General features: G+C 40.5%; 1 protein-coding gene across 1 annotated transcript; it reads left to right on the top strand.

Annotated features, from left to right (window-relative positions):
* Positions 1–6240: 6240 nt before the first annotated feature.
* On the top strand, positions 6241–7330 carry LOC122032634 ((+)-neomenthol dehydrogenase-like). Its single transcript, XM_042591949.1, has 3 exons — positions 6241–6578; positions 6648–6830; positions 6897–7330. The coding sequence occupies exons 1-3, from the start codon at positions 6261–6263 to the stop codon at positions 7290–7292; spliced, it is 897 nt and encodes a 298-aa protein (XP_042447883.1). The 5' UTR covers positions 6241–6260; the 3' UTR covers positions 7293–7330.
* The last annotated feature ends 18235 nt before the right edge of the window (positions 7331–25565 follow it).

Genomic DNA, 25565 nt, shown 5'->3' with positions numbered 1-25565 from the left:
GCGGTTTGCATTTCATTTCTTGTCTTGTATTTAGTTTAGCTTGTTTGTATTAGTTTGTATTTCCGCTGCGCAAGCTAACTAGTGTAGGAAGCAAGTGATTTGGGGGCGCCGTCTATTCAACCCCCCTTCAAGCCGGCCGTCCGATCCCCAACATAATAACCATAAAGAAATGCCTTTATAAATATAGGAATATGATACATCGAGTCCATACAACAATCATCATATGATTTTCTCTAGGGCTCTCACTAACAGAGCCTTCACATTGCTTGGGTTGGTTTCAATTCCCCTCTTTGTCATGATGTAGCAGAGGAAGCGTTCGTTCCTAGCCCAAAATAAGTATTCATTGGGGTTTAGCTTAAGTCTGTACCTCCTTAGGGTTCGATACGTCTCCTCTATATCTATATATAAATCAGTAATTCAAAGGGACTTGATTAGTATATCATTCACATATACCTCCATGTTTATATCGATCTACTTCAGAATATCTTGTTCATAAGCCATTGGTTTGTTGCTCCTATATTTTTTAGTTTGAATGGTATAACATTATAACAGTATGTTCCTTTGGCAGTGATGAAGCTAACCTTTTCTTGGTCAACTTTAGTCAAAGGGACCATATTTTAGCCCTGATATACATCCAACATGCATATTAACTCGCAGCCAATAGTTGAGCCTACCACTTGATCAATGTGTGATAGAGGGTAGTAATCCTTCGGGCATGCCATGATTTAATCTCTAAAATCCATGCACACTCGCCATTTGCTCTTGGGCTTAGACACTAAACCACATTTGCTAACTAGCCCGAGAATTATACTTCATGGATATGCCCGACTTCAACACACCCTGCGTAATATACCACTAACCCATGAGTGGTTATGTGTGCAGATCCATGTAACTGGTGATGTGTTTAACAATAATGGAGTCGACAATCGCTCAGCATGCAATAGTGCAAGATGGTGCATGTCACTAAGCATGTAAATCCTGAACATATCCACCTCCATAAAATATGTACCAAAAGGTAAATGGATCCAAACAAATGATCTAGGTACACCTGACAGGTATAACAAATAACTAGTCTTGTATACAATAAGGCATGGTAGATCACTACATCTATGAACATAAAATACACATGGCAATAATCAAGAGGGTATAAGCATGGATGTATAGCAAACAACAAATAAAACATGTTACAAGTATCAAGTAAAGGCCTGACCTACTAATGCAGATATAGACATAACCATTACTACTCATTATAATTTACTACGCATATCAAATGACAATATTAAAAAGATAAGTCAAGGTACTCGTCTCAAAGGAAGATTGTATCCAGAAATCCTACGTCGAGACGTCCGTCTCGAATCAAAGTCCTGCATCAATCTATATATATATATATATATATATATATTATTTAGCTAAATTCAAATGAATTAAATAGCAAAATAATATACCAAAACAAGTTAGGGAAAACCCTAATCGATATAATCATCTAACCACTCTAATAATCCTCAATCCACATAAACTTTTTCACATATGAACAACCAACTACAATATCCAACTCAATCCATAATCTACAGTAAAGGTCCAATTCTCTATACCTTACCTCAATCTCACAGTCACTCTTATTGATCCACAGTCAGGGATGGTCCAATTTTCTATACCTTACCTCAATCTCACAGCCACTCTTATTGATCCAGGGCCAGGGATGGTTGCTGTCGGATCTAGTGGCTGTAGCAAGGTGGAGTCGCTAATCTCCACCCAAGTACCCTAAACACAGCCAACCTTAGCATTCGATCATCATCTAATCTGGATCTACATTCATGCATAAACCAATCCAAAAACTCACCCAAGTTGGAGACTTCCTTGTTGACACACGGCTGAAAACCTTGCTGCTGGAAAATTGTTGCCGGAGCTAGGAGAAGCTGTTGTCGGTAACTGTGACTGGATCTACTGTAGTCGGAGGTGCGGCACCCAGGTGTTGCGCCAAGGACGGTGGTCAGCCGATGCTGAGTGGTACCAAATGATCGAGCGTCGGCGATTTGTCGCGAGGTGGAGGGATAGGGCAGAGGGAAAGGGGCCAACGCTGGAGAAGAGGAAGAGGGCTCGGTCGAGAGAGATGCGACGGGGCTAGGCACAAGCGGCAATCGAAGAAGGAGATCGTGGTAGGCTTACCCTCGGGTAGCTGCGACGCTGGCCTACATCGACGACTGCAGTGGGTGGCGCGGCGTCGGGCGACGTCGTTGGGTGATGAAGAGGAGTTAGGAGAGGAGGGCAATGAAGTCGGCGCAATGGGGACAGAGAGACAAAGGAGTCGGGGAAGAGAAGTGCCCCGGTTTCTCCTTAGCCGAGGGTTTTGTCGCGAGGGAGAAGAGGAAACGAAGCGGCGCTGGTTGGGGAAGATGAAGTGGATCGGGAGGAGATGGTGCGGGTGAGGATCTAGGACACGGCGAGAATGAGAAGGGAAGGAATCAAGAGGAGAGAAAGAAAAGGAATTTATAACTTAGGTATTTTAATTAAACCTAAGGTTAAATTCCTCAATCAACTCCCATCTTTGGATATTCCAAACAGGCTTTTCCCAAGCTTATAAATGCATCCCCTCTAAATACGTCATATGAACTTCGATAAATTTTTAGAAAATTTTTAAAAATTCCTAAAAATTTCATTATGGTTATTCGTCCTTTTCGGTATTTTACAGAAATAAGAGAGAGCGAATTAGCTTGCTTTGAAATCTCGCTGGCGGGCTGAGTTCACGGCCAGGGAGGGAGGTCACGACTAGCCTAGCCATCAGGCTGAGATGGTGGTGACTGAGGTCAAGGCCATCCTCGCCACAATCGCGTGCTTCATGTGTTGGAGAGATCAGGCCATTGTTGCATAAGGGAGAAATAGGGATTTTAGGTTAGAGGGAGGGATTTTAGATCCTAAATCCAACGACAAATTTTGAATTTGTTGTTGATTCAACGACTAATTCCAAATTCATCACTAATTCATATTTTAGATTCTAAATTCAGCAACGAATTTTAAATTTGTCACTGGCGATGAATTTGAAATTTGTTGCTAAATTTAATAATTGAATTCAAATTTTACTTTAAATTTGGTGAATTATAAATTTAACGTAAATTTAGCAACGAAATCCTTGACAATAAAATAATAATCTGTGTTTTTTTTTAGTGTTTACTTCTCCTGTGCAACTCATTTTTAACAAGCTTGTTCTTGAGTTTTAGAATGCTCATTTTAGATAATGATAATGTACCCTCTTTGGTTGGGGACCGGATCCGCCAAAGAGGATAATGATATTTAATAAGTTTGTCCTCTGGTTCAGTCTTTGTAGACTAGAGGATTCATCCTCGATTGGAGATTAGATTTTTTGATCCTTTTATCCTGGTCCACTTTTGGATTAGGATAAGAGGATTGGTGAGAGGTAATAATCTCCACTTGTTAATAGATAAAGGTTTATTATCCCCCACAAATACAAAGGTTGTATCATGAATTGATCCAACTTTTGTGGACCAGAGGATCCGTCCTCGATTGGAGATCGAATCCTCTGATCCCCTTGTCTTGGATCGAGATAAAGAAATTGGTGGGAGACAATAACCGCCATCTATTAATAGATGGGAGCTTATTGTCCCTATCAATATAAAAATTGGATCATTAATTAATTCAAATGTTACGGATTAGAGGATCCGCTCCTCTTTGGTTGCCACATCGATGCTACACTATTTACCTCAATTTAAAGGGAGCTCTCTGCATGTTCTTTGACCACATTAATAGTGCGGCTTTTCAAGAGTGCCCCTACTCTTTTGTCTATGAACTAAGAAGTATACACAGTCTTGGGGATAAACAAGGTGTCTACAAATTAATTCTCAATTTTAGTGAATTAAGAGATATATTTTTGTAATGGATGATTAATTTAAGATATTGGACTGATAGGCTAGCTGTCTATAAGCATTTTTTTGATTTATTTTAATGATCTATAAAAAATTTTTATCGGATTAAATTGATCGTCTTTAAAATTAATCGGCTTAAATTAAAGATTAAATACCAACTAAAAAAATGTGTCCATATATATGGTGCATGTTAGTTGTGCTTCTCCATTAAAAAAAAAATTTTTACCACCTCTTACATTTCTCTTGAGTTCTAGCCTCATTCTTCTCTTCTCAAGCGTATAGTTTTAAGGCGGATCATAGAGTTATAAAATCTTTAGAGTTTTTTATCTTATCAAGCCTATAGTTTTGAGGCATTTAATTAGGATCGTAGAGTTCTAAAATCAATAGTACTTTTATTCTAGGTGGAGCGGATATAGATAAAATTTAAATATCTACATCAAAGTAACTTCATTTATTTTCTAACAAATTGGCACCTCATATCATTTCTCGTTTGAGATTGAACTATTTATCTATTGGCACTTGAAGTTAAAGAATTAAGCTCGTCTTTGGCGTGCCATTATAGAAAGTTCCCTGTTGATACCGACCGTGTTTTTCTCATTTGCGCTTCTCCACCAAATACTCAAACTGACAGTGCTTTTGTTTAAAAACTAATCAAACATGCATTTACTAATCAAGCGTGCATTTACTTCGAGCCATTCTTTATGCTACAGTCAACAATCTATGCATGTTGTTGCTTGTTTGCTCAACCTTGCCATTGCCAATGCCCATGCCTAATGCTATATTTAAAGGGCAAAAATCAAAAGGAATCACTTATATCTAGAATCATCGTGGTGATGACGTCGCATTTGATTTTTTTATCAAAAGATATTTCACCCCATATATAATTACTCAATTATCATCCATTATACTCTCTCATTATTATTTTTTCATCTTAAATGTTGAATCATAAACCTATTATAATAGCTACGTTTATGTAACTTTTATACAATTATAACATATACAATTTCATAATTATTACACAGTTGTAATAACTATAAAATTATAGTTGCTATAACGTATTGATCAAAATTCATAAAAAAAATTTGATCACCGATTGCCCCGAAACTTTGTATACTGAAAAGAATTGGTCTGGGAATCAAAATTCACAAAAATTTGAGTGATTGAAAGCAACAAATTTTGTGAGTTTTTGTGAAAATCAATAGAGGGATCAAAATTGATGCAAAACTGAAGAAGGAGCTGAGATTTAACAGATCATAATTTTTAACTTGGATATTAAAACGAGATGATCTTTGATATAAATATTTGTTATCTTTCTCTTCGAATGAGAGGTCAAGTTTTTGTTACTATTTCATTAGATATGTAATAACTAGAAGCCTTATTTTTTTTTCCTGATCCGCTTCCCCACCTCCACCACTGTGAACTTTGGTTAGACTTATGCATGATACACTTTTTATTTATTAAAAGGGCTCATATATTTTCTTGGGGATCCATGAAATTTCCTATCTAACTTGCATTCAGCATAGTCTAAATCAATAAACCCTACTAAATCAAAGTTATTTATTCTTTGGTACAATAATTCTACATTTTGAGTTCCTTTTATACACCTTAGATTTCTTTTAACGACATATGAATGTTAGGTAAATTCTAAAAGTTATAACTTTGACTTAGGTTGAACTATGGGATGCATAATATATCAAATCGAAGTTCATTCGAAAATCTATATTTATTACCGTGTGTAACCTATAATAACCTAATTTTAAAATATTTTCAAAAGCTCTGAAGAATTTATCATGTTTATTAAGATTATTTTTTATGTTGTAGCAGCTATGATACTATAACTATTATAACTATAAACCAGAACTGTTATAGTTAATTATAGCAACTATTAGTTATTATAATTACAAATTATAATTATTATAGTTGTAGCATAATATATATACCAAATATAATTTCATAACTGTTATATTGTATCCAACTTGTTCAGAATTTAGACGGGATGATAATGGAATAATTATGTCATTTTAAGTGAGGTGAGACATTTTTTATAATAAAAAAAATCAAAATGAATGGTCTGTTTTTGACAATTTAGAAAAATAAGGCCGGCGGCGCTTGTTTTCTTACCGTATTTAAAAGGAGCATCGTTTGCATGCATCCCGTGTGATCATTTGCATGAATAATTTTATAAGACTGATCTACCAGCTCCATGTGAAAATTGCATGCCTTCACTTATTATTCAAATATCCCTAGAGGCAGCTCATTTGCCATCTAGGAACAGTGCGCTTCCATCTTCACCTATAAGCTCCTCTTCTATGTATTATATATATGTATATATCATCATCTCTCTTTGAAGGCTGGCTACAAATTCTTAAACAGACCGGCTTCATGGTCGTGGACATGGACATGAAGGTTTCTGGAAGTAGTAGTTCATCCTGCCCTCCTAGGTGGTGGTCAGAGAATACGGTGGTGGTGGTGACCGGCGCGAACAAGGGCATCGGCTTGGCGCTCGTCAAGAGACTAGCAGAGTTGGGACTCACGGTGGTGCTCACCTCGAGAGACGTCGGTCGAGGAAAGGCGGCAGCTGAGTCGCTCCGAGCCCAGGGAATGCTCGTGGAGTTCTCTCAACTGGATGTCAGTGACCCCTCTTCTATCCACGCCTTTGTTGCTTGGTTGAAGTGCAGATTTGGAGGCTTGGACATTCTTGTGAGTTCTCTCTTCTCTCGTTAATTCTAATTAACATGTTGAATTAATTGTTATTAACATGTTGTTTAGGTAAACAATGCGGGAGTTTCATTCAATGATGTGTATAGCAACTCGATTGAGCATGCCCAAACTGTAATCGACACCAACTTTTACGGAGCTAAGCGGCTGACAGAAGCGCTGTTGCCGGTGTTCCGGCGATCAGCCACCGTTAGCCGAATACTCAACATTAGCTCTCAACTCGGCCTTCTAAATGTAAGCATCCACGTACAACAACAAGCTCTTTTCTTGACATGATTTGTTTGATTAATTGTGTTGCAGAAGGTGAGGAATTTGGGTGTGAAGAAATTACTCGAGGACGAAGGAGCATTGACAGTGGCGGCGATCGACGGCGTGGTGTCGCAGTTTCTCCGGCATGTTAAAATGGGGACGTGGGAAGAAGAAGGGTGGCCGAAGGTGTGGACGGACTACGCCGTGTCTAAGCTCGCGCTGAACGCGTACTCGAGTGTTTTGGCGAGGCAGGAGGAGGGACGAGGTCTGAGCGTGAACTGCTTCTGCCCGGGGTTCACCAGGACGGCCATGACGGGAGGCCAGGGCCAGCACTCTGCCGAGGAGGCGGCTGAGGTCGCCGCCAGGCTGGCGTTGATTCACCCTCGTAAGCTGCTCACCGGGAAATTCTTCAAGTGGTCCAAACCTTTTATGTACTCCATGTTGTAGTAGTCCTCAAACGAACACATGGTGTCGGGGTGGGGGAGCTAAATAAATTAAGGTCTTTTATAATTTGCATTCATGTAGCTTTACTGAAAATAATATAATATCCTAATTATTGTGTAATTTTAGGACTTAGACACCCGACCGTAATTATTTTGTAAGCTAATTTTAGCTTAGAATTTTCAGAGAAGCTATAAGAAATCATCAAGCGCAAAGAATAAATAAATAACGATTTTAAATGATATTTGTCTGAGTCTAAGATATGTCTATTACGGATTAAATCTGATAATAAATATAGATTTTTAAACAAATTTTAATTTATATATTACATCCGCATAAAAAATTATGAGCTTTCGAAACTTATGAATCCCTCCTGTATCGCGATGTTACTCTAGATTGACTCTACTATTGGTTAATAATCCCTCGGGATAGATCGACACTTGGAGGTCCTCACTTGGATGTTTTTAAGTAAATATCATCGATAATGTGCTAACACGAGCTCACTTCGTTGAACAATCTATCTTTTGCTACAATAGATTTTATATCCGTGGCATATTTACAAATCTTCTCAAGACAGGTGACCATTACAACCCATGTGGTTGTCGGCTATAAGCAAACATGGTCTACGAATGCTCCCTCCATAATTCATGATATTTTGATGATTTTGATAATAATCTTTGCAAATTTTTAGATTAGTATTTCTAAAATTCATTTGAAAATTTTGATATATCATACATACCATATCGATAGATATACCAATCATACCAATATATATATATATATATATATATATATTTTTATAGTATTGGTATGAAATTTACTATTTTTTAATATTTCAAAATATAGCCAAATATCAAATGATTCTTTTATAAATTATTATTTTGAAATCCAACACTATGATTTATAATAAATTTGATATCAAATAATTTCCATTGGTGTATATATAATATATATGATTTTGATATACTAAAAATATTAAAATACCGAACATTTTTGGTATGAATATAATGAAATTTAACTATATCAAAAATTTAGTATATCAAAGTTTCAATACGTTTTCAAAATGTATTTTTTAAATATCAAAATTTTTAATACGGTATAATATAAAATTTTCTATATAGTATGATATACCACTCTTATATATGAAATTAATGGTTGAACGACTGAATGATCCACTAAAAAAAAACTATAATTTAGTGGCGAATATTTGGGACAAAAAAATATTCATAGCTAATTTGTGACAAAAATATAAATTGTCATAATTTAACAACTAATTTTGTGACAAACATATTTTCATTGCAAATTAGCAACAAAATATAATTTGTCACAAAACTCATTGGAAATTAGCGACGAACTTTTATATTCATCGTAGATCTTGCGACTAATCCTAAATTCATTGCAATTTCAACTACAAAAAAATGGATTTGTCTCACATTCTACGATGAATAATAGATTCATCATAATTTTTGCGATGAATAATAGATTCGTCATAAATTTTGCTTACCAACTCGGGATTCGTTACAGAATTCAAAATTTTTTTATATAAATTTAAACTTGTTAAGCATATCTAGAGAACTCGGAGTGAGATGAAACTAGTTCTTATGAGTTCTAATAAATCCCCTAATCATATAAATGCACTCAAATATTAATTTTATCTAATATATTGAGATTGGTGATTTTTTTTTAAGGTGATTAACATTTTCAGACACCTTTACGTTTAAAAAATCACCGGTTGGGTGAAATTAATATTTGAGGAGATTTATAAAATCAAAGGATTTATAGGAATATATAGGAACTAGTTTCATGTCATTCCGAGCTCTCTATGTACCTCAACCAGCTTCGGCAGTTTATGTCACGCCCAGAGGAGTCCCTACCAGAGGAAAATCCGGCAGCATCTCCCCTGTACCGGTGACAATCTAAATCATATATACATCCACAAGAATACATCAGCCCACAGGGCTGGAATATATATACAACCACGCAGTTATATATATCAAATAACCCACACGGCTGTACTAAAACACAGCGAAAATCGAAAGAAAGCCCATACAAACTAAAACAACAAATACTGCTAGCCGGCTAGGCTTACACAACCACAACAAAACAAATACAACTCCACATAGCAAACTCAAAAGAATAAAGTCGAATTTATACAACACCAAGTCCAACCAAAACGCAAGACAAGTAAAGGAGAGCTAACACCGGAAACAGTCCTCGAATGTGACGTGGAATCGGTAGATAGGATACTCTAAGCGACACGACATATCAATGTGCTAACTTGAACACAACAAGAAAAGAAATAGGGGGTAGTGAGTATAACATACCCAGCGGGTATCGAGAAGATATGCACAGGAAAATATAACTATCAGTAATAATCATGCAGTACAGTCTCCTGATCAATAACAGGTAATGCAAAACTGAACAACAGAAAAAACTATACTCACCAAAACCTCCTATTCGAACATAAGGGTATGAACCATACCAACCGGTGTATGGTCGTCAGACTAAATACATCTTGTCTCCTGTATGCATGTCAATCATATGCAACTATCAAAATGTAGCATACAAAAATACAACAATCACAAGCAATAAATGCAATCCATGCATATGATGCAAATGACATGGTCACCCCTGACGCCAATCAGCCATCTCACATGCGATGGTGAGACCAAGTGGGTAGGTTATGACAACTGTGCACTCTGCCATCACTACTCCTGAGTGACCAAGTGGACAAAATGTTGTCGGAGTATACCTATCCTCCTACCCCAAACATAGTGGAGGAGTCTAAGCTCTTATCTCCCTGGGTCAAAGTCAAGAAGAGGGATCCCTGTCCGCTACCACACTGCAGTCATCGCTACCCATGAGCAGACCAGCGAAGCCCTGACAGAGCAACAACTGCACACACCCTACCTGATATACCATTAACCCATGAGTGGTTGTGTGTGCAGATCATGTAACTGGCGATGTGTTCAACAACAATTGAGCCAACAATCGCTCAACATGCAATCATGCAAAAATGGTGCATGACACTAAAGCATGTAACTCCTGAAAATACCAGCCTCCTCATAATGTGTACCAAAAGGAAAATCGAGTCCATAACAATGATCTTGGTACACATGCCAGATACTAAACCTAGGTATACATACCAAGTAATAAACCTAGGTACACATGCCAAGTAATAACACTAGGTACACATGCCAAGTATATCTAGTAGCTAGACCTATATCCGGTAATGCATTGTATGTCACTACGTAAGTACACAATGCAAGAATCAAGAGAACATAAACAATAATGCATAACAGACAACAATAAGGGCATACTATGAGTATCAAGTAGTGACATACCAAGGGATATATAAACATAATCATTACTACTAGATATAACCTACTACGCATATCAACATGATAATATCAAAAGAGATAAGTCAAAGGTACCCGTCTCAAAATGAAGATCGTATCAGATAGATCCCACGTCGAGACTCTCGTCTCGAATCAAAGTCTTGTAAATCAAACGTACAATGTAGCTTCTCTAACACGTACCAAATAACTAAATCAAATTCCTAATTTAATTAGGAAACCCTAATTAACAACCAACCTTAATTTATTCATTGATCTCGGTTAACTAAATAAATTGAATCCAATCCAAAGCCTAGATTGAATCCAACATATAACCTCAATTGTTCTGAACCCACATAATTAGCTATCCCTAACAATACCAACCTCAATACGAATTGAGCTAATTCCAGCTATGTCACCAACCCTACTCGTTTTACATTTATTCATGAACATAGAATTCAAAATCGAAATGCCTTATCCAATCTTAGTGTCACCAGTTCCTTCTCCGATCGAGCAATTTCTTCTCCAACGGAGACCACAACAACCGGCTGTAGCGATTGGCGAAGGAGGAATTGACAGGAGGGAAAACTCCCTATTAGGGCATGGAAGATAGAGATATCCATCAGCAACGCCTACTACAACCAAAATCTTGCATTGGAACCCACGATTTACCTCCGGCAAAACTAGAGCTCGAACTTCACCAGTAATAGAGAAGTTATAGTAATGATAAAACTTGCTATCGGGGTGCGTCCGTGTGGAGATGGCCGAGGAAGAAAGGGGAAACCTGTAATATCCCGGTTCTGAGATTCTGGTTAAATATGACTTAAAAGGTTAGATGGTACTATCCATATCACCAAGGTGCACCTTCCTTTTCGGAAGCCCAAACTTAAGAACTCCAAAGTTAAGCGTGGTTGGCTTGGAGAAATCTGAGGATAGGTGACCTCCTGGGAAGTTTTCCAGGGTGCATGCGAGTGAGGACAAAGCACGCTAAAAGGACCTCCGGTGGTCTGTGGAGCTAGTCATCAAACCGATAGGTAATTATGGGTATCGGCGACCTTGCGACCGTGAGTGCACCTGTGGTAGGAGCACCTAGGGCACCACCTAGCGAGGGAGATTCTGGGATTTGTTTGTGGTGTGATTTGTGGTTACACAACGAGGACGTTGTGTCTTTAAGTGGGGGTGATTGTAATACTCCGGTTAAATATGACTTAAAAGGTTAGATGGTACTATCCATATCACCAAGGTGTACCTTCCTTTTCGGAAGCCCAAACTTAAGAACTCCAAAGTTAAGCGTGCTTGGCTTGGAGAAATCTGAGGATGGGTGACCTCCTGGGAAGTTTTCCAGGGTGCATGCGAGTGAGGACAAAGCACGCTGAAAGGACCTCCGGTGGTCTGTGGAGCTAGTCATCAAACCGATAGGTAATTCTGGTGTCGTTCCTGGTTCGGTCCGGGTGGGGCCCGCCCGGGTCGGGGCATTACAAAACCGGTCGATCGGGGTGGCCCAGTGAAATCGCGGAAGGCCGACGGAGGATCTAGATCGCGAGAAGGGAAAAGGGGGAAATCAACAGTGATGAATCGGACCAGGAGATGAGGCAGTGTTCAGCGGTCGGTGTCCAACGTCAGGCCATGGTGGTCGGCGACGATGCGAGGAAGATGATCAAGGGAGGGCGTGGTATTGGCAGTAGTGGGTGTCGCGATGGAGAAGAAGGGCGAGTCGGCATCGCAAGAGAGGAGGCGACGTCAAGGTTGGCGGTGCATGGGCAAAGGAGGTAGAGAAGGGGGATCAACGCGAGGAAGAGAATCGGGAGGGGAAGGGAGAGGATGAGGGAAAGGAAAAGATTAGGTATTTATAAAATTTGAACTTAGGTTTAGAAAAATCAAAACCTAAGTTTATTCCTCAATCAACTCCCATTTTTAGGTATTCCAAATAGGCTTTTCCCATGGCTATAAATTCATTCCCTTAAACTCATCATATGAGCTTCGAAAAATTCTCAGAAAATTCTTAAAAATTTCCAAAAATTCCATTAAGGTTATTTGTCTATTAAACCTTATTATTTAATTATTATTTTATTGTAATATTTTACAATTTAAATTTATATATAAAATATTAGGTAAATCTACAACCAATTTCTAAATTCGTCACATATTTGTAATGAATTTGAAAATTTATCGCAGAATCTATGATGAATTATAAATTCGTGGTAGAATGCTATTTTTTTTAAAAAAAAAAAATCAAGCAGGTTGAGGTAACTAGAGAGCTTGGAATGACATGAAACAAGTTTTTATGGATTCCTATAAATCCCTTGATTATATTAATACCCTTAAAAAATAATTTCACCAAATATATTTTTTCTTCCATTGCTAAATCAATTAAGTGGATTTAAGACTTAGTAAAAATTTTATAAGAAGTTATGAATTTAACATGTTACACTTATTTTGAAATATCTAAAGCAGGTTAGGGTATATAAAGAGCTCGGAATAAGATAAAATTAGTTCTTATGGGTTCTTATAAATGATGTGATCATATAAATGTACTTAAATATTAATTTTACCCAATATATTGAGATCAGTAATTTTTTGAAGGCAATTAATATTTTTTGAACACCTTCACATCAAAAAATTACCGGTTAGGTAAAATTAGTGTTTGAGGAGATTCATAAAATTAGGAGATTTATATGAACCTATAGAAACTAGTTTCATGTCATTTTGAGTTCTCTAAATACCTCAACCGGCTTTGGAAAGTTTAAACATTTTATATAAAAATATTTGACAAATCTACTATGAATTTCTAAATTCGTTGCATATTTGCGATGAAATTAGAAATTCATCACAGAACCTATGATGAAATTTGAAATTCGTCGTAGAATGTTAATTTGTTTAAAAATTAAACTTTCCAAAACCGGTTGAGGTACCTAGAGAGCTCAAAATGCAACGACCATCCTCCTTACTACTACTCTCTAAGGGTGGACGCTATGTAACTACTCATTCTACTTAACTGATATTGCTTACTCTAAAGATAGTAACACTTAACCCCCTTTAACTGCTCCGGAAAATAAGAACAAAACATGTAACTTACAGCAACTAATGCATGCAATTCAAGTGTAATGACTGTATCATATTAAAATTTCCAGGCAACCTTAACTAACAATAAGGAAAATAGTTAACCCATCAATGAATCCCCTAGCAGCACGAAATAGAAAATCCGATTCCAAAATTTTCTTATCAACTTAAATAAGGAATTAATCTTAATAAATTCTTTAGCAAGGTCCCAAGGCTTCCATAGTCCAGACATCACACATCCATCCCACACCTCCTTGTCGCCTTCCTTCACTGTAGCTTTCCTTTTCCTTTATCTGCAGTAAGAGGAAATGCAACTATAAGCGGATGCTTAGTAAGCGCTATCTAACTCGTAAAAACTCGGATATGCATGTGTACAAAAAGGAATCTAGAAACTGAATGCTTTAAAAGAAAAGCTGCTCATTCTGATCTAATAACAAAGGAACCGAAATAAAAAAAATCAATACTGCAAAGCTAAAGGACCGGCTGGTCATACCTGTCAAGCTAACAGAGGAATCAAAACAGACTGAAATGCTAAACATGTAAGGCTGCTCATGCTTGCAAATAGCAGTAAGAAAGTCTAAACAACATGCTAGAATAAAAGAGCTAAACTTGCTGGTTTTTAAACCTATGTGATGCTTATTTCATTTATTCCTAAACTTATACTCTTATACTTCAAAATAATAATCTCTTGGGCCCAGGCTTAGTATCATTGCGCGCTCCCTAATAGAAACTGAGGTAGCGAGCCACCAGTCCTACGAGGGTAAACACCTTGGTCTTACCAGGGCCAGGACCTCGGAATTGGTCACCTGGATTTATTTAATGACAACCTCGGAAGTTGGGTACTAGCCTTTTCAAATAAAATACATATTATCTTTAAATACACCTAAAATGAAGTGCCTCGGCATTTCTTCAAACACTTGATCTCAAATTCTGGAATTTAGGATTAAATTAAATCCTTGGTCTTTTCTTACTTATAACTACTCAAATATGTGATCTGTTCATGCTCAATAACTCAACACGAACTAAAAACAAGCAAACTGGGATGCTAAAGGAACATCTAAAACTGCATGCTGGAGCGTAGGTAAGGTCGTCCGTGCTAATTGGAAAGCAGAAAAGGTCTAAACGACATGGTTTAAATAAAGTTGTTCTTATTCATTGCAGTAACAGAGCAAACCAACATGGTATACTTAAAACACAGGCTGTTCATGCTCCCTAAATTAGTAATAAAACTAAAAACTGAAATACTAACATGCACAATCAAGAAGCAAGAAAACTCAACTAACGTGCTAAGGGTAAGGGGTTGTTCGTACCCCATAAATAGCAAAAGAAAATCTAAACTTGCTGGAATTAGACTTGTATTAATTGTCTGTTGAAAAACTCAAACTAAAGAAGGAAACAAAGATCCGAAAACTACTCCTACTGCAGGCGAGAGCACTTACCTATGTGTTCTTGAACTTACAGTCGAGAAGAGAAGCTTCTACGGTTTCAGAGGCTTGAAATCTCAACCTCTTCTTCGTGCCTACGGGTTCTCCTCGACGAGAGGGTCTTGAATCTGTGAAGAGCTCACGGAATTACCCCTTGGCCGGCCGCCGGAGACGAAGCCCTAGCTTCGGCTTCATTTTCGCCCGAGCAGCGCCATCACACGCGAGAGAGGAGAGGATGAGAGGGTTTTGATCGTGAGGAAATAACCCAATTCCTTTTTATACCAATGGGTATTCTCGGTTTCAGTTATTACTTAAATTTATTTCACCATTACTTTGATCACGAAACACCTGCTTGAGCGCTTGGCTATCACGCGATTCGCTTAAGTCTTGGATCGGGTCGGAGGTCGCGGATTCGAACCTCGGCCGAACCTCTTTATTTTTTGCAACTTCTTTCTTTTGGTAAAAATACTAAACGAACTCCGAAAATTTCATAAAAATACTCTTAAAATTCCTAAAAATCTCTAGAATATTCCTAAAGCATTTCTAAATATTTATAAGCACTTTTAGAACTCCAAACAATGAAATTTGGGGTGTTACAATTCTCCGTACCTTATAAAAAGTTCGTCCTCGAACTTTGAATAATTCTGGATATTTCTGTCTCATGCTGTCCTCACGCTCCCAAGTAACTTCCTCGTGCTTCTAGTTCTGCCAGATGACTTTCACTAGTGGCACTTCTCTATTTCTTAGTCTCTTAACTCCTCTGTCCACTATCTGTGTAGGTCTGCTCTCATAGCTAAGATCCTCCTGGATCTGCACTGACTGAGGCTGAATCACTTGGCTAGGGTCGTGGAGGCACTTCTTTAGCATGGAGACATGAAATACATTGTGTATTGCTGACATGTCTTGAGGTAAGTCCAGCTTGTAAGCTACCTTCCCAATCCTCTTTGTGATCAGGTAGGGTCCTACGTAGCGAGGACATAACTTGCCTTTTTTGCCAAATCTCATCACTCCCTTCTTAGGAGCAACTTTAAGGAAGACTGAATCCCCTACTTGGAACTCAAGTGGCCTACGGCGTGTGTCAGTATTGTTGGTGCAACCTTAGGTCAAGGTTGACCTGGGTGACCCGACTCGAGTTGATCTGACTCGAGGTATATTTTGATGTTTGATAAGAATGGAGAAGTTATATTTTGATTTTGACAAGAATAGGAACTTGGGGGATTGTGGGTACAACCTTTGGTCAAGGTTGACCTGGTTGACCCGACTTGTGTTGACCTGATTCGGGAAAAGTCCAAGCAGGGAGCTTGGCACGGAAAAAGTCCAAGTATGGAGACTTGGCACGGAAAAGTCCAAGCAGGGAGCTTGGCACGGGAAAAGTCCAAGTATGGAGACTTGGCACGGAAAAGTCCAAGCAGGGAGCTTGACACGGGAAAAGTCCAAGTATGGAGACTTGGCACGGAAAAGTCCAAGCAGGGAGCTGGGCACGGGGAAAAGTCCAAGTATGGAAGCTTGGCATGGGAGGTCGGAGAGGGCTCGGTAGCTCGTTCTCTGGACTGGATAGAGTCGGAGAGGGCTCGGTAGCTCGTTCTCCGGACTAGGTCAGAGAGAGCTCGGTAGCTCGTTCTCTGGACTGGATAGAGTCGGAGAGGGCTCGGTAGCTCGTTCTCTGGACTAGGTCAGAGAGGGCTCGGTAGCTCGATCTCTGGACTGGACGAAGTTGGAGAGGGCTCGGTAGCTCGTTCTCTGGACCGGACGTGGAAGTCGGAGAGGGCTCGGTAGCTCGTTCTCCGGACTAGGTCAGAGAGGGCTCGGTAGCTCGTTCTCTAGATCAGGAAGGCTTTAGGTTTAAGGCTGGGAAATTGGATCGGTCTGCTGACCGATCCAGTGATTCACTGATTCTCACTGTGGGTCATCAGATCGGTCTGGTGACCGATCAGTAACCAAACAGATTGGGAGAAGGAATAGGAGGGATCGGTCGGTGGACCGATCCACCTATGGCCTGATCGGTCCACAGACCGATCAGAGCTCTGCAACCAACTCACTGTGAAGAGTTGGGATCGGTCTGGGGACCGATCAGCCTAGGGCCGATCAGGGATTTCCTGGACCGATCAAGCCATAGCCTAATCGGTCCAGGTCTAGCCGTTGAGTCACAACGGCTAGATTTCTGTGTCTTCTTTGTTGGTGCAATTTCCAGTAGGTCAAGGTTGACCTAGTTGACCAAGCGTAAACCTTGGTCATGGTTTCGGTGTTTGACAATACAGAAAGACATGTAGACATGGACAATGCAGGTGCAGCTGTCCATGCGGAGAGATACTGATCAGGGTCTGATCAGGTTGGATGAAGAAGAATCAAGTAGGTCAAGGTTGACCGGATACTTGACTGGGAAGTCCTAACTGGGATGTTAGGCAGTTCGTAAAGTCCTGGTGAGTGAAGCCAGGCAGTTCGGAAAGTCTTGGTGAGTGAAGCCAGGCAGTCTGGAAATCCTGGTGAGTGAAGCCAGGTGAAAATCCTAGTGAGTGAAGCTAGGTGAAAGTGAAAGTTCCTGGTGAGTGAAGCCAGGTGAAAATCCTAGTGAGTGAAGCTAGGTGAAAGTGAAAGTCCTGGTGAGTGAAGTAGGGCAGTTGGAGAAAGTCCTGGTGAGTGAAGCTAGGCGTTTGGGAAGACACAGTGAGTGAAGCCGTGGGAAAGTCAAGTGAGCCGGTGGTTGGAAAGTCACGATGGTGAAGATTGGAAATCTTGGTGAGTGAAGCCGGTGAAAACCCTAGTGAGTGAAGCTAGGTGAAAGTTGGTGAGTGAGCCGGGCAAGGGAAAATCCGGATGGATCAAGGGTGATCGGACATCGGTGTTGAGAAGGTCAAGTAGGTCAAGGGTGACCGGATACTTGGCACGAAGAAAAGTCAAGTGGGTCAAAGGTTGACCGGACACTTGGTGGGGAGTCTTAGCAGGTCAAGGGAGTGACCGGATGCTAAGCATGATGTACCAATAGGTCAAGGTTGACCGGATGTTGGTTTGGAAGGTTTGGGACTTGGTTTGGGCAAAAACCAAGCTCTGGATCGATCAGTGGATCGATCCATCGACACTGGTGACCGATCAGTAACCAAACAGTAGCCTACTGAGTGTTATCTGATCGGTCTGCAGACCGATCATGAAACAACGATCAGAAGGCAAGAAGTTCTGGAGAAAAGGAAGGGACATGCATGCTGATCAGTCCCTGGACCGATCAGAGGAAGCTCTGATTGGTCCCCAGGACCGATCAGGGTCTTCCTGGACCGATCAGGAGATGTTCTGATCGGTCCAGCCCTAGCCGTTGGCTCACAACGGTCAGTCTTCTGTCTTCTGTTCTTCGCAGGTACAGTACAGGTTGAATGCAGATTATAAAAGGAGTTCGAGGGCTTCTACAGTAAAGTTTTGGTTGCTCTTCTTCTTCCTACTCCTGACTGTGATCGAGCTTTGCTGAGCTCTTAGCTTACTGAGCTTCATGTGAGCTCCTTCTTGAAGCTTCGGGTAAGCTTTCCTTGACTGATCAACTGCTGCTGTGAGTTTCCTGAAGTTGCTGCTTCGGGTTCCAGTCGATAAGAATAGTAGGCAAGCTTTGTTTTGCACATTCATATTGTCTTCTGTTTTGTGCTGTATTTTTGTACACCTTTCTTGCTGTTGCAAGAAGTTTCTGTGGCGTGGTTTCTCCACCCAGAAGGAGTGTTCTTATTAGCCGGTTTTCCGGGGACTCATCCACCGACGGATTGATAGGCTTCGTCCACCTTACGGACACGCCGAGGAGTAGGAGTTTCATCTCCGAACCTCGTTACATCGACGAGTTTGAGGTTTGCTATTCTCCGTTGTCATTTCTATTTTTTATTTCCGCTGCGCTAACCTTGATTTGTAGAAAGAAACGAATGATTTGGGGCGGCTATTCACACCCCCCTCTCTAGCCGAGACCGTCGATCCTAACAAGTGGTATCAGAGCGAGGTCGCTCTTCGTTGGATCAACACCCGGGGGAGCACGAGCTAGAGAATGGAGTTATTTGGAGAAGACGTCACAATTCCACCTTTCTACGATCACGACGACTTCGCGTTTTGGAAGGTAAGAATGAAGTACTTTCTTATGACTAACCTTGAAAATTGGAGTTGTGTTCAATTAGGTTTCAAGCCTCCGATGGACAAGAAAGGAGAAACCCTAGAGAAGAAGGAGTGGACCAAGGAACAAGTCCACCAATCCCTAGTCAACGATGAGGTATTGAAAATTTTTGAATTTTCTTTACCTAATGATGTTTTGTGTAGGATAGGTGGATATAACGATTCCAAGGAGTTGTGGAACAACTTGGCAAAGTTTCATGAGGAGGACTACACTTCAAGTCATGAAGAGGAGTCAAGTGAGCCAAGTAGCTCACTTCATGGAGGAATGGATTTAGAAGTTGAGGGCCACTCAACATCTAAAGAAGAAGAAGAGGAGAGTTCTTCTTCAAGTTCGGAGCAAGAAGAAGAAGCTTCTACCTCCGGAAGGAATGAAGAAGAAAGTCTTCATCCATCCTCAACCCTAGGTAACTCAAGCATTTCAATTTCAAATAAATTACACATAATGTGCTTTGAGTGTAGGGAGTATGGACATTACAAGAGTAAGTGTCCAAGGAGGATTAGGAAGACTCCACCGGCATCAAAAGTCAAGGAAGCCGGAGTCCCGATATGCAAGGGTAAGGAGCACGTGGTATGCTTCCAATGCAAGCGAAGGGGACACTATAGGAGCCAATGTCCGAGGGGGAGGCAACCTCACAAGGACAAGAGATCGAGCACATGTATAGGGGGAGCTAGGGCAAACCCTAAGGTAATCTCTAAGGCACATTCTTGCAATTCTAGTAGGATGCATGCTAGTAGCCTTATTGCTATTGTCAAGAATGATAAGCATGTTAATTATAGGAATCAATATACATGCTTAGGTGCCAAACATGTGAGCCTAGATAAGGATAACACTAGAAAAGTCAACCCTAGAATTAACCCATCTAAGGCTAAGGAAAATCTAGGTAGAAATCCCAAATCATCTAGACATATGCCTAGAAATACCTCAAAGAAAAAGGATAAATTAAAGCTTGAGGTATTAGAGAAAGAGAATCTAGTCTTGAGGTCAAGACTTGACTCTCTAGAAAAGGCTCTTAAGGATTTGACTCTAGAGTCTAGGGGTCAAAAACCCAAGTCCAAGGACAAGAAAGGTTTGGGTCACAAACCTAAGTCCCAAGTAGTCAAGCCCACTTACCATGATGTTCCATTCGATTATGGAACAAAACCTAGGACTAGGAAGACCATCACCAAGGTCACAAGGGGAGTCACCCCTAGAGTTGATCTTGATGAGTCCTAAATGACCAAGGCTTCAAAGCCTAGGAGGGTCATTAGAAGGGTTGCTAGGGAAGTCATCCCTAGTGAATATTTAGTGAACCCAATGAGCTCCAATAGGTATTGGGTTCCTAGGAGCGTGATTTCATCACGCTAGATTAGTTAGGGTGTGCCAACCTTACTTGAATAGGTAGTTAACCTAATCATGGCAAAAGGTGGCACTTTAGGATTTTTCAAGGTATAATCAAGCCTTGAAATTAAGAATTATTCCTAAGGTGATTAGAATGTGCCAATCAAATTTGAGGAGTTTTCTAAAGTCAATCTAATTGGCACATAGTGATCTAAAAATCTTTGGTATAAGATGCTAGGTCTATTACACTTAGGAATATAGAACCTATGGCAAAATGATCAAAATTATCAAAAATGGCAACTAAGGCTAGAATTAGGTATTTTCTATACCTCTATGTGCTATTTGCCATATATTGCTTGCCATATGCATGTCATGACATCATACTTAATTTATCATCATTTGAAATGTCATGATAATGCTTAAGTTATTCATATGTCATGCTCTAGTTAAGTTTCACACTTTATGCCATGACATCATGACAATGGCACATGTTTTCATTTATGATATTCTTTTATGCCATGTCATCATCTTTTGTATTTATAATCAATTAATTTGATTTAAGGACAAAAACACAATTTGATATGGAGATCAAATTGTTATTTAGAAAAATGCATGAGAACTTAGATTAAGCTAACCTAAACCCATATCTCACATCAAAATTGACTTGGATGTGTTTGATACACCTTAGATGTGTGTGAGATATTAGGATTGTGAGTTAGGATCAAGGTGCATAGTTCTTGTACCTAGATGAGCCTAATTCTAATTGGGGATCATAGGGAAGCTTGTGTACAAGTCATGTACATTTAGCCCTAAGATTATGGTCCTAAATTGAAGGGTTTAAAATTATTTTAAAATTGATTTGAAAAACCTTGATGAAGCTTTTCTAGTGATATCATTCATCATTGAGCAAAGTGATACAAAGAGTGATTAACTTTGAGCTATTTCAAAGACTTTTGAACTTTGTATCAAGATTTGAAAATGGAAGTTATTTTCATAGAAAACTATTTTTCCATGATAGTATATGTTATGAGGAATGTATCCTCAAAATTTTACAATTTTTGAAATTTTTTGTGATTTTCTAGAAGTTTCTAAATTTCAGGAGAAAAAAAATTCAGAAATCAGAAATCAGAGGTCGTGGACCGATCAGGAGGTTCCCTGATCCAGAGGGAGCCTGATCGGTCTGGTGACCGATCAGGGCGTGCCAACCTGCTGAATATCTGCTGTTTGTCTGAAATTACAGCTATGGAAGCGGTGTTTTAGAGTTCTAAAGGTTTGAAACTCTCCAAGACATTGTTGGTGCAATGGTCAAGGGGGAGTTGACTTTTAGGGGGAGTTTTTACTCGTCGAAATTTTTGAGGATGAGTGATATGGGATTATCACTAAGTTGATTGTTGTATTTAGTATCAAGGGGGAAATTAAGGGTTTCAATGAAAGGTATGGGACTTTCAATAGGGAGAAACTCTTGACCTTGATTCACTCCTTTTGATGTGTGTCAAAAAGGGGAAGAATGTCTAGAGAATGTTCAAGGAAGAACATTGGAGTTAGTGGGAGAGTTTGTTGATCACGACGAGTGAAGTTGTGAACAACAATAACTTACTCTTCAGGGGGAGAGTTTGTTGATGTGTGCCAATAGGGGGAGAATGAAGGGTTTAAGTTAGGCCTTCATTATCTAAGAATTAGGTTGCCTTCTTAGAAGGAGAATGTAAGGTTGTAACTTATGTTTCATTACCTAGTGGCATGAAGAAAGTTGAGGCTATTGGATTAGCCTAACTTAAAGGTATTGTCAAACATCAAAAGGGGAGATTGTTGGTGCAATTTCCAGTAGGTCAAGGTTGACCTAGTTGACCAGCGTAAACCTTGGTCATGGTTTCGATGTTTGACAATACGTAAGACATGTAGACATGGACAATGCAGGTGCAGTTGTCCATGCGGAGATCTGATCGGAGTCCGATCGGGTTGGATGAAGAAGAATCAAGTAGGTCAAGGTTGACCGGATACTTGATGGAAGTCCTAAGCTGGGATGTTAGGCGGTTCGTAAAGTCCTGGTGAGTGAAGCAGGCAGTTCGGAAAGTCCACGTGGTGAAGCCGCTGAAATCTGGTGAGTGAAGCGGTGAAAATCCTAGTGAGTGAAGCTAGTGAAAGTTCTGGTGAGTGAGTGAAGCGGTGAAAATCCTAGTGAGTGAAGCTAGGTGAAAGTGAAAGTCTGGTGAGTGAAGCCAGGTGGAGAAAGTCCGGTGAGTGAAGCTAGGCGTTTGGGAAGACACAGTGAGTGAAGCCGGCGGTGGGAAAGTCACAGTAAGTGAAGCCGAGGCGGTTGGAAAGTCTGGTGAGTGGGCCCGGTTGGAAATCTGGTGAGTGAAGCCAAGTGAAACCCTAGTGAGTGAAGCTGGGTGAAAGTTCGGTGAGTGAAGCCGGGCAAGGGAAAATCCGGATGGATCAAGGGTGATCGGACATCGGTGTTGAGAAGGTCAAGTAGGTCAAGGGGGTGACCGGATACGAAAAGTCCAAGTGGGTCAAAGGTTGACCGGACACTTGGTGGGGAGTCTTAGCGGGTCAAGGGAGTGACCGGATGCTAAGCATGATGTACCAACAGTCAAGGTTGACGGATGTTGGTTTGGAAGGTTTGGGACTTGGTTTGGGCAAAACCAAGCTCGGATCGATCGATGGATCGATCCAGATATGAGTATCTGGATCGGTGCGGTGACCGATCGGTAACAAAGCAGTAGCTTCGGTGTTATCGGTCGTCGAGCTGATCGAAGGCAAGAAGTTCGGGAGAAAAGGAAGGGACATGCATGCTGATCGGTCTGGACCGATCGAAGCTCGATCGGTCCCGAACCGATCGAGGTCTTCCTAGACCGATCGGAGATGTTACGATCGGTCCCCGTTGGCTCCAGCTAGTCTTCGCTCTTCATTCTTGGTATAGGTTGAATCTCATTATAAAAGGAGTTCGAGAAGTTTTGGTTGCTCTTCTTCTTCCTACTCCTGACCGTGCTCTTGAGCTCTTAGCTTACTGAGCTTCGTGTGAGCTCCTTCTTGAAGCTTCGGGTGAGCTTTCCTCGACTGATCAGCTGTTGCTGTGAGTTTCCTGAAGTTGCTGCTTCGGGTTCCAGTCGACAAGAACAGTAGGCAAGCTTTGTTTTGCACATTCATATTGTCTTCTGTTTTGTGTTGTATTTTTGTACACCTTTCTTGCTGTTGCAAGAAGTTTCTGTGGCGAGGTTTCTCCACCCAGAAAGAGTGTTCTTATTAGCCGATTTTCCGGGGACTCATCCACCGACGGATTGATAGGCTTTGTCCACCTTACGGACACGCCGAGGAGTAGGAGTTTCATCTCCGAACCTCGTTACATCGACGAGTTTGAGGTTTGCTATTCTCCGTTGTCATTTCTATTGTTTATTTCCGCTGCGCTAACCTTGATTTGTAGAAAGAAACGAACGATTTGGGGCGGCTATTCACACCCCCCCTCTCTAGCCGAGACCGTCGATCCTAACATTCTTTGTCTTCTTCGCAGGTTCAGGTTATAAATCGAGGTTGAAGGCAGTGAAGTGGAGTTCTTCTTGCTCCTGCGATCTGAGCTTTGCTGAGCTCTCCATTACTGAAGCTTCGTGTGAGCTTCTCTCGGCTGGGTCTCCAACTGATCAGTTGCTGCTGTGGTTGGCATCCGTGAAGTTGCTGCTTCATCAACTTTCGACGAGAAGGCAAGCAAACTAGTGTTTTTACATTCATATTGTTCTTGGCTTCTTGCTGTATTTCTTGTACTCTGATCTTGCTGTTGCAAGAGAGATTGTGGCGAGGTTTCTCCACCCAGAAGGAGTTTTTTTTTATTAGCCGGTTTTTCGGGGTCTCATCCACCGACGGATTGATAGGATTCGTCTACCTTACGGAGACGCCGAGGAGTAGGAGTATCATCTCCGAACCTCGTTATATCGTCGCGTTTGAGGTTTGATATTCTCCCGTTTCGTTTCTATCTTTTATTTCCGCTGCGCTAACTCAAATTGTAGGAAGAAACGAGAATTTGGGGTCGGCTATTCACAACCCCCCTCTCTAGCCGCATCCGAAGGTCCTAACAAGTGGTATCAGAGCAAGGTTGCTCTTCGTCGGATTAACACCCGGGGGAGCACGAGCTAGAGAATGGATCAACTTGGAGAAGACGTCACGATTCCACCCTTCTACGATCGCGACGACTTCGCGTATTGGAAGGTAAGAATGAAGTATTTTCTTATGACTAACCTAGTAAATTGTAATTGTGTACAAGTAGGTTTTATTCCTCCGGTGGATAAAGAAGGAGAACCTCTCGAGAAGAAGAAGTGGACGAAGGAACAAATCCACCAATCCATAATCAACGACGAGGTAACGAAAATCTTTGAATTTTCATTACCTAATGATATCTTGTGTAAGATAGGTGGATACAACAATGCCAAGGAGTTGTGGAACAACTTGGCTAAGTTCCATGAGGAGAGCTCCAATTCAAGTCATGAAGAGGAGTCAAGTGAGCCAAGTAGCTCACATCATGGAGGTATGGAATTAGAAGTTGAGGGCTACTCAATATCTAAGGAAGAAGAGGAGGAGAGTTCTTCTTCAAGACTAGAGCAAGAAGAAGAAGCCTCTACCTCCGGAAGGGATGAAGGAGAGAGCTTATATCCATCCTCAACCCTAGGTAACTCAAGCAACTTAATTTCAAGTAAATTACATATAATGTGCTTTGAGTGTAGGGAATATGGGCATTACAAAAGTAAATGTCCAAAGAGGATTAGGAAGACTCCACCGGCACCAAAAGTCAAGGAAGCCGGAGTCCCGATACACAAGGGCAAGGAGCACGTGGTGTGCTTCCAATGCAAGCAAAGGGGACATTATAGGAGTCAATGTCCAAGGGGGAGGCAACCTCACAAGGACAAGAGACCAAGCACATCTATGGGGGGAGCTAAGACAAACCCTAAGGTATCCTTTAAGGCACATTCTTGCAATTCTAATAAGACACATTCTAGTAGTTTTATTGCAATTGTCAATAATG

The sequence above is a fragment of the Zingiber officinale genome, chromosome 11A, assembly GCF_018446385.1.
Source record: "Zingiber officinale cultivar Zhangliang chromosome 11A, Zo_v1.1, whole genome shotgun sequence".
Lineage (NCBI taxonomy): Eukaryota > Viridiplantae > Streptophyta > Magnoliopsida > Zingiberales > Zingiberaceae > Zingiber > Zingiber officinale.
This window is presented reverse-complemented; position numbering and strand designations above follow the sequence as displayed.

Bases quoted from the DNA above. Each gene is read 5' to 3' on its own strand.
- LOC122032634 (XM_042591949.1), top strand. From the start codon at position 6,261: ATGGTCGTGGACATGGACATGAAGGTTTCTGGAAGTAGTAGTTCATCC. The intron at 6,579-6,647 runs GTGAGTTCTCTC...CATGTTGTTTAG, and splicing joins TTGGAGGCTTGGACATTCTT to GTAAACAATGCGGGAGTTTC. The intron at 6,831-6,896 runs GTAAGCATCCAC...ATTGTGTTGCAG, and splicing joins CTCAACTCGGCCTTCTAAAT to AAGGTGAGGAATTTGGGTGT.